General features: G+C 40.6%; 1 protein-coding gene across 1 annotated transcript; it reads right to left on the bottom strand.

The window, feature by feature from the left end:
• Positions 1–9,060: 9,060 nt before the first annotated feature.
• Positions 9,061–13,768, bottom strand: LOC129851499 (inhibin beta B chain-like). The gene is made up of 2 exons (XM_055918091.1): positions 13,112–13,768; positions 9,061–12,527 (listed from the first exon to the last, which is right to left on the bottom strand). Exons 1-2 carry the CDS (start codon positions 13,500–13,502, stop codon positions 11,728–11,730), a joined length of 1,191 nt encoding a protein of 396 aa, XP_055774066.1. The 5' UTR covers positions 13,503–13,768; the 3' UTR covers positions 9,061–11,727.
• Positions 13,769–13,982: the final 214 nt, after the last annotated feature.

Raw genomic sequence — 13,982 nt, 5'->3', positions numbered from 1 at the left:
CCCAGGTGGAGAATTCTCCCTTGCTAAGAAAACGATACCCTAGCTGGATGATGCCTTAATTCAAACTGAGCTGATTGAATTCCAGACATCAAGCCAAATCAGGGATGCGCTCAGGAGTGCCGAATCCTTGTATGCGTGCTGAGTGGCATGCTCAGAGGAATACAGCACAATAAAGAACCTTGCATTTTATGTGCTAACAATGTTTGGATCGACTTACACCTGCTGTTACATGGAGTGGAACAGGGGAACCCAAGAGCAGACTCAGATGAGGAGACTGGGATGAAGTAACCAAGGTATTTATTGAAACACAGGGGGAAGATGGAGTGCAGGCCAAGGGAAGCTCAGGTGGGTTGCAGGAAACCAGGTGCGGAGGCTGAGGCTGGAGCGAGAGAGGTTGGGACAGGGTAAGCAGGTCCGGAGGGGAATCCAAATCAGTAATAGAGTGGGGAATCCAAGACAGAGTACCAGGATGACGAGACGTGGAACTGGAGACAGGGACCAGAGTCAGAGCGGGTGGAACTGTAGCGGAGAGGAAAACAGCGTCAGGCAAGGAAAGCAGGCACAACAGGACAACAGGATCTAACAGTAACAAACGGCTAGAAGCGTAGACTGACTGAGCAGAGATTACGATCTGGCAGCGTGGAAGTGGCAGGGACGAGTATTTGTAGAGGTATTGATTATGGAACAGGTTGCAGCTGGTGGAGATCTGCTCTGACTCCAGCACACATGTCTCTGCTCACACAATCTCTCTCTGTGAGTGAGTGAGTGAGTGAGTGAGTGAGTGAGTGAGTGAGTGAGTGAGTGAGTGAACGGGATGAGCAGTAGTGGGCGTGGCAGAAGTAACATCTGCAAGTCCTCATTTTCCTCTTTGAACGCAATATAGACTAGATAATTAATTTAGGGGGCCAAATAATATTGCCGGCAGGACAGATTTGGCACGCAGGCCGCCGGTTGGGGAACCCTGCTCTAATATAAAGTGTTTCACTTAAACCTACTATGAAAGATATAATTATCTTGTTTCTGCATATCACAGATATATGAATATTGTGGATATTGAATACAGAAAGGTCTTCAACACACCCAAACCCCGACAGATATCACAATTACACCGTTTTTTTTATTCTCACCCATTTCTTACTTCCCTGTAGAACATCGGTGTGAAGATGTCCTCAATATGTTTCATCTCCCAGTTCTTCGCAGAATCGCCTGGAATTCAGTTGTGGGTTCAGAGGTCACCTCTCGTGATGCAAGAACACCTTCCACAGGTTGTGTTACCCAGGGGAAAAGATTCAATCACAACAAGGTCTTCCTACTACCACACCTCCACAACTGGGAACATCTGGGTGAGTAATATTACAGGGAAAACATCCTCTGACGTAGCAGGCGTAAAAGAAACTCCTGCATACTGGTCTTGATGAGAATAACAAACAACAACAAAAAACTGTCTGTGTTATTTCATAGTTTTGATGTCTTCGCTATTATTCTACAATGTAGAAAATATACTTTTTAAATAATAAAGAAAAACTTGTGAATGAGTAGGTGTGTCCAAACTTGACTGGTACTGTACAGTGTATACATCACACACCATAAACACGACAACATGACACCTTCAATAACTAACTACTTGTCACAATATAGTCAATAATGTATTTCAAATCAACAACATGTTCATATGGAAAAGGCTGATGAAAAGAAAAGGGCCAAGGATTGATGACATCATGGTCTTGCTCTTACTGTGATATAAAATGATGCAAGTGACGTCATACACTTCCCTGACCCTGACACCAAAGATAATAGTTCATAGTATGTTAGGAGAATATAAAGTTAAAGTAACACCACCATTTAGCCAAGTTTATTTGCGCTTTTGTAATAGTTACATTGGAAATCTTATTGCACAAAAGCTCTAACATTAAAAACAACAGGACAAATAAAAAACAAATATAGATATACACAAATATCATATATACAACAGCCAACAATGTTAAAGTTGATATAACATAAAGTAAAACAATAAATACAGGTTTAAATTGACTGCAACTCAGTACAAAGCATATTGTCAATACTCAATGTAACATAGTATATACAACAGTCAAGAATTTACAACACGCTCTGTATGAAATAATCAAAAAGCTGTCATATACAGTACATTATGTTTTTATTTATTTTTAATTCACTTATTATTATTATTATTATTATTATTATTATTATTATTATTTATTATTATTATTTAACCAGGTAGGCTAGTTGAGAACAAGTTCTCATTTGCAACTGCGACCTGGCTATATATATATATATATATATATATATATATGTCTTATCCTATATTACATTATATCAACTATGTCAACAATCTCATCTATGTCCTTATATAGTCCAGCAACAGGCTTACACAGATCACATGTGGATTGTCTGCTTAGTAGAAAACAAGCGATAAAAGGCTTGCTCCTTGAGGCTTACTGCACGCGTTTGCTGTCAACTTAAAGCCACAGTCTGGGATTCGAAAAACAACAAACCGGCTGCCCTGCCACGTTTTGATAAATAGTTTAAGGATGAGGCTAGGGAAATGTAACTCCTCTCAAATGAATAGACAGTGATCTAGATGCAAGGAATAACATCCATGAGATCTAAATTATTGTTTTAACCAGGGTTGAAGCTTAACGGTGTAAGTTTAAAATTACATTGTTTAGAAGCAATGAAGTAAATACATCTTATATTTTGGGGTTCTGATGGGGGTCAGACAGTTTAACTAAGCTCATGAGGCTTTGTTATATTCATAAGCTCATAAGTTATATTGTTCAATAATCAATGGCAATATACAATTAATTTAAAAGTCCGTAATGGATTAACCATTCTTGGACTTCCCCTTTAAGACCTGGCTTTTTATTTTTTTACATATTTGTATTATTATTATTGAATATTAAACATACAATCTACCTGCTGTGAAGCCACTCAACATTTACATTCCATTCAGTCATCTAGCAGACACTACCATACAGACATGTCACAGTGAAGTGGTGGGGTTGGGCTGTGGGACATGTCACTGTGAAGTGGTAGTGCTGGGGTCGGGTCGGGGCTATGTCATTTCCCCTGAGGTGACTTGACTTGTTATCAGGAGCTATATTTAGAGGCAACTACAGGACAACGTTCTGTGTCCTGTGAGAATCGCAGAATGATGAACTTACTAAATGACTGAAGAGTTTTACTGTGTGATATTAGGTTGCTTCTTGTGTAAATATTTTCCGCCTGGATTTTAACCAAAGGTTCAAAGACTTTGTTGTGCATTTAATCATTATGTAACATTAAGTTTGGCAAAAGTATTAATGACACCAGGATTGAGATCAATTAAGTTTAATTTCTAATTCATTCTGGAAATTCAATGATAATGCACAAACCAATCAGAAATTAAATTCATCTTTCTTACATCAGTTTTGGTACTAGCATTATGGTATGCACAGTATGCATTATGCTATGCACAGTATGCATTATGCTATGCACAGTATGCATTATGCTATGCACACATTACACACGGTATGCATTATGGTATGCACAGTATGCATTATGCACAACTTACACAAAGTATGCATTATGCTATGCACACATTACACACAGTATGCATTATGGTATGCACACATTACACACAGTATGCATTATGGTATGCACACATTACACACAGTATGCATTATGCACACATTACACACAGTATGCATTATGCTATGCACACATTACACACAGTATGCATTATGGTATGCACACATTACACACAGTATGCATTATGGTATGCACACATTACACACGGTACGCATTATGGTATGCACAGTATGCATTATGCTATGCACACATTACACACAGTACGCATTATGGTATGCACAGTATGCATTATGCTATGCACACATTACACACAGTATGCATTATGCTATGCACACATTACACACAGTATGCATTATGCTATGCACACATTACACACAGTAACTTAACATAAAGAAACAACTATAAGTCATGTAGAGCAAGGCACAATAGTGGTTAAAGTTTTTAAATAAGTGGAGAGGCTGGGGTTGAAAGAAGTGGGTCTGACGGCAAGAGGGCAGGAGGTGGCAGGTTGATGGAGGCTTTTATTGACTGACAAAAACAAATATGTGTTCTGAATGATTTCCATTGACAACCTTTGGATATCTTGCTTTGGTAGAAGTATGGGTACCATGCAAACATTTCTTTGAGTCTATTTTACAGTGACTTCAGAAAGTATTCATACCCCTTCACAAATTCCACATTTTGTTGTGTTACAGCCTGAATTTAAAAAAAATAAAAAAAAATAAAGAAGATAATCGGTCTACACACAATACCCAATAATGACAAAGTGAAAACATGTTTTTAGAAATGTGTGCTAATTTACTGAAAATGAAATACATAAATATTTTATTGACATAAGTATTCACACCCCTGAGTCAATACATGTTAGAATCACCTTTGGCAGCGATTACAGCTGTGAGTCTTTATGAGTAAGTCTCTAAGAGGTTTGCACACGTAGATTGTGGAATTTTTTTGTTTTCTTCTTTAATAAATTCTTCAAGCTCTGTCAAATTGGTTGTGGATCATTGCTAGACAGCCATTTTCAAGTATTGCCATACATTTTCAACCTGATTTAAGTCAACACTGTAACTAGGTCCCTCAGGAACAACCACTGTTGTCTTGGTATGCAACCCCAGAGTATATTTGGCCTTGTGTTTTAGGTTATTGTCCTGCTGAAAGGTGAATTAGTCTCCCAGTGTCTGTTGGAAAGCAGACTGAACCAGGTTTTCCTCAAGGATTTTACCTGTGCTTAGCTCTATTCAATTTATTTTTATCCCCCCCAAAAAAACAATTTAGTCCTTGCAGATGACAAGCATACCCATAACATGATCAAAATATAAGGAGTGGTACTCAGTGATTTGTTTTGTTGGATTTGTACCATACATAACGCTTTGTATTCAGGACTTAAAGTTAATTTCTTTGCCACATTTTTACTTTAGTGGCTTATTGCAAACAGGATTCTATACAGGCTTCCATCTTTTAGTATTGTGAAGTAACTACAACATTGTTGATTCATCCTCAGTTGTTTCCTATCACAGCCATTAAACTCTGTAACTGTTCTAAGGTCACCATTGTTCTCATGGTGAAATTCCCTGAGCGGTTTCCTTCCTCTCCAGCAACCGAGTTAGGAAGGACACCTGTATCTTCACATTTAAGTCATTTAGCAGACACTCTTATTCAGAGCAATTTACAGTAGTGAGGGGAAAAATGTTCATACTTTCTTCCCATACTGGTCCCATGCGAGAATCAAACCCACAACCCTGGCATTGCAAGCGCCATGCTCAACCAACTGAGCCACACGGGACCATAGTGGCTATTTGTATTGATACACTGTCCAACGTGAAATTAATAACTTCACCATGCTCAAAGGGATATTTAATGTCTGCTTTTTTTTTGTGCCATCTACCAACAGGTGCCCTTCTTTGCGAGGCATTTGTGACCTCCCTGGTCTTTATGGTTGAATCTGTGTTTGAAATTCACTGCTCGACTGAGTGACCTTACAGATAATGGTATGTGTGGGGTACAATCAATCAAATGTATTTATAAAGCCCTTTTTACATCAGCCGATGTCACAAAGTGCTGTACAGATACCAGCCTAAAACCCCAGACAGCAAGCAATGCAGGTGTAGAAGCACAGTGGCTAGGAAAAACTCCCTAGAAAGGTCAGAACCTAGGAAGAAACCTAGAGAGGAACCAGGCTCTGAGAGGTGTCCAGTCCTCTTCTGGCTGTGCCGGGTGGAGAATATAACAGAACATGGCCAAGATGTTCGAATGTTCAAAGATGACCAGCAGGGTCAAACAAAGATAATCACAGTGGTTGTAGAGGGTGCAACAAGTCAGCACATCAGGAGTAAATGTCAGTTGGCTTTAAAAGGAGTTACTATGAGTATGGCGTCAGAAGGACAAATGTATAAGAAGTCTGTGCCAAGACTGGAAGGCAGTTGTTTTCACGAACCAGCTCGGCTTTTAAAAGTCTATTTGAACTCACATGCTCCGGTATGTGGCAGTTTACTTTGGGCACGTCAGTCAGGTGGAAATTCAGAAAAAAAGGTCCCAAGTCCTAACAAGTTGCCATAACAAAGAGGCTGAATACTTATTGACTCAAGACATATAAGCTTTTCATTTTTGATTAATTTGTAAAACGTTCGAAAAACTTATTCCACTTTGACATTATGGGGTATTGTGTGTAGGCCAGAGACACTAAATCTCAATTTAATTCATTTTAAATTCAGGCTGTAACATAAACAAAATGTGGAAAAAGTCAAAGGGTGTGACTACTTTCTGAAATAACTAATCAATTCATCACATGAGGCTCTTTCACACACAGATCCAAACTTTAAGTTTTAGTTTAACCCCCAACAGCAGGTATTCCCAAACTGGGGTACGTGCAATGCCGTCGGGGGTACGCCAAATAAAAACCTGATTCACATACACTGTACAAATAAATAAATAAATTTTTCATCACATTTTCAAACAGTCCATTTATATTTTCCAATGGGGCTATACATTTGGGTGAGTTTTTTTTCCCTCGCATGAGTTGCCTCATTTCACAGCCCACCAAAAAATGAAATAAAAAACTCAATGTTTTGGATTTTTTACGGTATTGTTGTCTCTTTATCCAGTCGACCACCCGCCCTCCCTTCATCCACCCGCCCTCCCTTCATCCACCCACCCTCCATTCATACACCCGCCCTCCCTTCATCCACCCACCCTCCCTTCATCCACCCACCCTCCCTTCATACACCCGCCCTCCCTTCATCCACCCGCCCTCCCTTCATACACCCGCCCTCCCTTCATACACCCACCCTCCCTTCATACACCCGCCCTCCCTTCATCCACCCACCCTTCATACATCCACCCGCCCTCCCTTCATCCACCCGCCCTCCCTTCATCCACCCACCCTTCATACATCCACCCGCCCTCCCTTCATCCACCCGCCCTCCCTTCATCCACCCACCCTTCATACATCCACCCGCCCTCCCTTCATACACCCGCCCTCGCTTCTACCCACCCTCCCTTCATACAGACAATATTTAATGACCCGCCACCCACCCTCCCTTCATACAGACAATATTTAATGACCCGCCACCCTCCCTCCCTTCATACACCCACCCTCCCTTCATCCACCCGCCCTCCCTTCATACACCCACCCTCCCTTCATACACCCGCCCTCGCTTCTACCCACCCTCCCTTCATACAGACAATATTTAATGACCCGCCACCCACCCTCCCTTCATACAGACAATATTTAATGACCCGCCACCCACCCTCCCTTCATACAGACAATATTTAATGACCCGCCACCCTCCCTCCCTTCATACACCCACCCTCCCTTCATACACACACTATTTAATTCCCTGCCACCCACCCTCCTTTCATACACCCACCCTCCCTTCATCCACACACTATTTAATTACCCGTCACCCACCCTCCCTTCATACACCCACCCTCCCTTCATCCACACACTATTTAATTACCCGTCACCCACCCTCCCTTCATACACCCACCCTCCCTTCATCCACACAGTATTGGATGACTCAAAAAAAGGCCCTGTGGGTTATGAGTCAACCCGCACATCACTAGCGGGCGGATGCATGATATACTTACAGAGGCTGTGTCACGCCTTGACCTTAGAGATTCTTTTTATGTCTCTATTTTGATTGGTCAGGGCGTGAGTTGGGGTGGGCATTCTATGTTTTTCTTCTATGTTGTCTATTTCTATGTGTTTGGCCGGGTGTGGTTCTCAATCAGAGGCAGCTGTCTATCATTGTCTCTGATTAAGAACCATACTTAGGTAGCCTTTTCCCACCTGTGGTTTGTGGGTAGTTGTTTTCTGTCTCTGTGTTTGTACCAGACAGGACTGTTTCGTTTGTTCCTTTTTGTTTTAGTGTTCAGTGTTATTAAAAATCATGAACACGTACCACGCTGCACCTTTGTCCTCTCTTCCTTCAGCCCACGAGAAGCGTTACAGGCTGCAAGGTGCCAGAAACATTTGACTATGTTTACCTGACAAACACAGACAATCCATAAAAATCACTTCTAGTATTTGTCCAGGCAAACACGCTCTTTGCCTTTCAGACGCTATTGATTTTAGTTTTTGTGAGATATAATTTCCCCCATTACTTTCCCAAATACTTTGCAGTTAAGTGTGAAAAGTTGAACAGTATTACTGTGTTTTTAAAGAGAGTGGTTTGGAATTGAGTAATCTGATGAACATGTTTAAAGTCATTATTGTATACAATGAAGTTTCAGACTTGTGTTTATCTTTGTAAGCTTTGCCAAAGACCCGTCGTGTTTAAACCTCAAAAAGTCTAAGCTGTTGGGGGTGGGGTGAGGTGGTACATATGGAATTGTTTTAAGATGGTCATAGCATGGATCATTTAGCTATTTTATTTTGAATTGTAGGACCCCTGTAGGTATATATATATATATAAAAAGTACTATAGCCCATAAAAACACATTGAATAACAAATTCACAAATGGCAAAAAAGACAGTCCAAAAATAAATCATAAAGAATAAGGTTTTGAAGTGTCTGTCCTATATCTAGGAGATATAACAAACCTCAGGAAATATTTTTGTTTTTTTGGACACATATTTACCCCTTATTTTTGTTGGCACAAAACTACCTCCGTACTTCCATTTGTTTGTATGGGTTACCTTCGTGTTCCTGAGAATCTCCCCTTTCCATAGTGCAGCCATATTAGTTTGAAGCTCAAACGGTTAGGATGCTACAGACATTTTCACGAGAAGACCGATTTACGGGATCTCTCATGGTCTGACAAACTGCGGAGGATTCAGACACAGTCCATGCAAAAAAAATGACATTGCTAGCTTAAATTGCCAGATTTTGATGGGGATTTTTAAAATTATATTACTTTAGATTGATGCACAGGTGTACTGTAAAAACTTTGCTATTGAGAGGAGAGTTAAGAAAACGGTTGTATTTCTGGTAGAACAGGCAACACCTCAATGAATCAAAAACGCCATCGGTGTCAAGTCAAACATTTATTTGTTTTGTTTAAAATATATTTTCAAATGGAATTATAGCATACAGTACAATAAACAAATTCCTAATAACGTATTCTTATTATAAATTAATAAAAAATATAATGCAATTTAAAACATAGACAATAGAATCTACTGGAATTGATATTCAATCAAAATGCTGGTATCTATATCCAGTTACAGAATACAGAACTTTCTCCATTTTGTTCAAAGTGTTGCTGTTATATCACAGACCACACATTCATTCACACAGCAAGGGCTAAAGAAAATAACCTGATAACTATCACCTTATCATTGTTTCACATGCAGTGACAGAGTGACAAAACTAGAAAATGGCATTAGGAGGACAACCTGTTGCAGAATCTCATAAATATACAGTAAGCCGATAAAGTGCTCATTCAGAAATCATGGCCGATCATGAAAGTTATGTGAGGCTTTCTGTTTGGAAAACAGTTCACTTTTTGGTATCAAAATCAATGGTATTAGTTATCATCATGGTACATTATATGCACCCCAGTGTGACATACACAGGAAGTGCTTCCAGAAGAATTATAGAATGTTCTATTGTTCTAATATTCTAGGAGCCAGGTAACCAGGATGTGTAGGAACCTGAAGGCCATGCTAGCATATCATACTGCAATGTAATAATGGGGCCTTTTGCTGCCTAGAGCAGTATAGTGCCTGCATAGTGCCAGGGTAGGGTAGGAAGGTCTCCAGTTAGAGTATACACTGCTACTGCCAGCCATACTGAAGATGCAAACCATTAAGAAAGCAGCAAAGATGCTTCAGCTTCAAATGTATGATACACATACACTATACCCAGACAGTGTAAACATTCTAAACAGGAAGCAGAAAACAAACATTTGCTTGAATGGATGCATATAAGTTGCATCAGCCCTAAGAAACATTTGACTTTGGAAAATGCAGACTTCATCGTGCTTTGGAGCACATGCTCATTGACCTGTGTTTACGATGGACTTTCTGGTTGCCTGACACTGTGGCAATAGCTAAATGTTTGCTCACACAACTGAGTAATAACCTTGAGTTCATGTCATCAAAGCCAGGCTGTTGCCTAACTGATTATCTGATCAAAACCATTTTTGAACCTCTCCATATCAGATATGTCTCCTGTCAGGGTGGTTTCCCAGGGGTGGAATCTATTCAGATTATTTGAAACATTTTACTGCTCTTTTGTGTTGCTTACATACATACATAATGCGAACCGTATGAGTACAATTCCATGAGTCTCTACACTCTTAGAAAAAAAGGTGCCATCTAGAACCGAAAATGGTTCTTTGGCTGTCCCCATAGGAGAACCCTTTGGAGAACCCTTTTTGGTTCCAGGTATAACCCTTTTGGTTCTATGTGGAACCGTTTCCACAGAGGGTTCTATCTGGAACCTAAAAAGGGCTCTACCGGGAACCAAAAAGGGTTCTCCTATCGGGACAGACAAATAACCTTTTTGTAACCCTTTTAGCTCTGTGGATTTTCAAGAACGTTTCGAATACAGAATGAGTCTACAGTATCAGAACACCCAATTAGCCATCAACCTTACAAAAAAACACATATTTTAGCAATCTTATTTTTGAAATTGAAGTCCAAATGCCTGTATTGTAACGGTACTTGTAATGAACTAGTAGGAGTCAAACAACTTCACAATTTAGAGGGAAAAAATGGTACAATGGCACTGCCTATACGATAGATATTTTCAGTCAGATACGTACGTCGTATGTGTGTGAAGATTGCATTTCTTAAATGTTGTGTTGCATTGACAAAGAGCCTTTGTAAAGCTCAGATATGTTCTAGTACATTTCTCTGAAGTCCAGATGCTGACTGACTGCAATAAATCTTACTGCATTTTAACTCACATTCACCAGTATACACAACACATTTAGTATAAAAAGATAAAGTAATAACACAGCTCATAGATTAAAATTTTTAAAACTGAAAGAAGTTTAGATATATATTAATCTCTCTCCTCTTTCCGTCATGTGTCTTGTGTGACCACATGACTGACCAAACCCTATTAACATTCAGTACTATTCCCCGTTGGCATGGTTACCAGACCTGAGAGCAAATACATGTGTATTTGATTATTTGATTTTAAATACTTATTTTCTGTGTATCTCAGTATTTTTCCAAAAATATGGCCCTAATCAACTACTTCTATTGTAAGTATTTGAAAGTATTTTCTAATAATTTCCCATAAATAGCCTACTATTTGAAAGTATTTCCAAATATTTATTTAAAATACTATTTTCAAATGCCTGGGAGTGTATTTGAGTCAGTGTATGTAAGTATTTTCCAATACTTTCCAAGTGTATTTCCAAATACTTTCCAAGTGTATTTCCAAATATATTACAATATTCAACTACGTCTAAAAACATTTTTTTTTTAAATTATATATATTGAAATACTTACTTCTAAATGTCTTTGAAAGTAATTGAAATACCCTATATAGTATTTGAACCAGGTCTGCTAATTACAAGACATTGAAGCCTCATTCTCACTTTCTGTGCAAAAACCATCTATCAAATTGATAGAGACAGAATACCTTAAATTATGTTTGTGTGTGTGTGTGTAACAAATTCAATCTAGTCTTCTCAGACTAAAAGCATCATGAGCTGAATGTCTGGTCTTTCTCTTTTATGTGTTTACGTGCAGCCGCAGGACTCTACGATCATATCAGGGACGTCGGTCTTGACGATGCTGTGCTGTGAGTTGAAGTAGACCATAGATAGAGGCCTACGCTGGATGGGCACGCAGCAAGAAGACACCGCTGAATTGATGCCGTTGGCTTTGAGCTGACTGAACACTGTGGCGTGGAAGGAAGACGCGATGCCCGGAGACCCGGCCAGGGCCTGGGGACACTGACCCATACAGTGATTCATATGGTACCCCTCAGGTGCTATGATCCAGTCCTGCCACTGGATATCCTTGAACTTGACATAGAAGTCCTTCTTGCAGCAAACGCTAACGTTGTCCCCGCAGCGCAGAGACCTCCTCTGGAGGATGTGCCTGGAGTTGTCACGGAGCCGCACCTGGGCCACCACAAATGGCTGATGAGCCATGTCCATGGTCTTACCCAGCTCACACAGGTTCTGGCCTTGGCCCGGCTCAAACCCAGCCTCCTTGCAGATGACCTCAAGCTGTAGCAGCCGCTTGCTCCCGTCCATGAAGGCCTGTAGGGTGTGGGTGATGGGGAAGGTATGCCAGTTGCTCTTCTGCACATCCAAGATCTTCTCCAAGAGGAGGGTGTGGTTGGATCTGCCTTCCCCAGGGCTAGACAGGTAGATGTGGGCTGTGGCGGTGGGGCGGGGAGCCCGGTTAGGGGTGTCGGAGGAGTGGACATACAGCCACAGGGCAGACTGAAGCACCTGGATGCTGTGTTCTCTCTCCTGCAGGAACTGAAAGGTGAGGCCTGGCTGGGCTCCAGTAGTAGTGTTCATCTCATCTAGATCACAGAGAGAAAAGACAAACAGAGAGAAAGAGTGAGGATCAGTTTGTCATCTTTCAAGTATAAACAGTCTTTCAGGTCCATTCTATAAGTGATGCCAATACATCTCGAGCACTACATTCGACATTATGCAAGTCAAGAACTACATTCGATGTATTTCAGTAAACATAGAAACTGATGTTAATGTGTTATTTCAAAGTTATTTCAAACCATTAAAATCGAATCATTAATAGTTTCTATTGAAATGCGCAAGAGAAAAGAGGTGTGTAATATGCACCTGATTTTGGACATGAGCGTTACCAACTTCTGCGTAAATAAAGGATTGAGATCAAATAGAACGATGCGAGCAAAAGCTCGAGGTACCTTGAGGTAAAATAGATATCTTATGTCAGGGTTTCAATGTAAATAAGTGTGTCAACTTTGTATTTCAATGTACATGACTTATTTACATTGTTCCAAAAGCGCATTCGATACCAGTACATTTGAGTTCATAAACAATAAAGCCCCATAAAGCCCAATAAAGCGAACATAAGGTTCCACTAGCATGCACTATAATATATATATTTTTTAAGTACACTTACCTATTTCTGCGAAGCTCACTATTTCATATCCCGGATCTTTGGTTTCCTTGATTTTGTTTTCAAGTTCAAAGGTGCCGTCCGATCTGACACGTCCCGGGTGCAGTTTGCGGAGCGCGGTGAGAAGTGCAGCGCGGGGCACTGTCGATGTGATATTTGGTCTCTCTTTCAGATGCAGGTTGTTCAAGATCTGCTGCTTGGCGATTTCAACCAGGAGCCTCTGCTCCGCATCCTTCTCCATTAGCGGCATGCGGCAGGACGCGCAGCCCGGCGTGGTCCCTGCGGTGGCCGCAGCCTCCAGGCCCATCACCAGCAGAGACGTCATCAATAAATACATTGGCAATGTTGAAGATGAAGAGAATAGCATGTTGGTAGAGTCTCGAACACGATGCATTTTAAAGGCACAAGGCGTTGGTAAAATAATCGATCAAATGGAAGAAAACATGTTGAAATATGTGTTGCACAAGTTTCTGAACTTTTTCAGTCAGCAGGTGCTTGTTCCTGCAGGTGGATGCCTCGAAGACAAGGGTTAAGAGAGCGTTAGTGGTACTTCAACACCTGATGATGCTCCCCATATCTGGGTTAATCTACCAGAAATGGTGACATGTTAGAGGGGAGGCACCAATGAGAACATCAAATACATTACAGCCACTACACAGTCTCGCGGACGCGGACGCGCACTCGCAGACACACACACACGCGCGCGCGCACAGAGAAATACGTGCAAGAACGAGAGAGCACCATAGCGCACAGTGATGAAATATGCCACATTACGCACAGTGCTTTTAAGGTTAAAATAAGAGATAGCTGGAGATAGCCTATCCCACCCCTATATTACAGAATAATAAATCATAATAGCCAAAATACCTGTGGC

Source organism: Salvelinus fontinalis, chromosome 3 (assembly GCF_029448725.1).
Source record: "Salvelinus fontinalis isolate EN_2023a chromosome 3, ASM2944872v1, whole genome shotgun sequence".
Lineage (NCBI taxonomy): Eukaryota > Metazoa > Chordata > Actinopteri > Salmoniformes > Salmonidae > Salvelinus > Salvelinus fontinalis.
The sequence above is the reverse complement of the archived record's forward strand: the minus strand, read 5'-3'. Positions and strand labels throughout refer to the sequence as shown.

Excerpts from the sequence above, each read along its gene's own strand:
- LOC129851499 (XM_055918091.1), bottom strand. The coding sequence starts at position 13,502 with ATGCATCGTGTTCGAGACTCTACCAACATGCTATTCTCTTCATCTTCA. Across the intron at positions 12,528-13,111 it reads AGTGAGCTTCGCAGAAATAG|ATGAGATGAACACTACTACT; the intron begins GTAAGTGTACTT and ends TCTGTGATCTAG.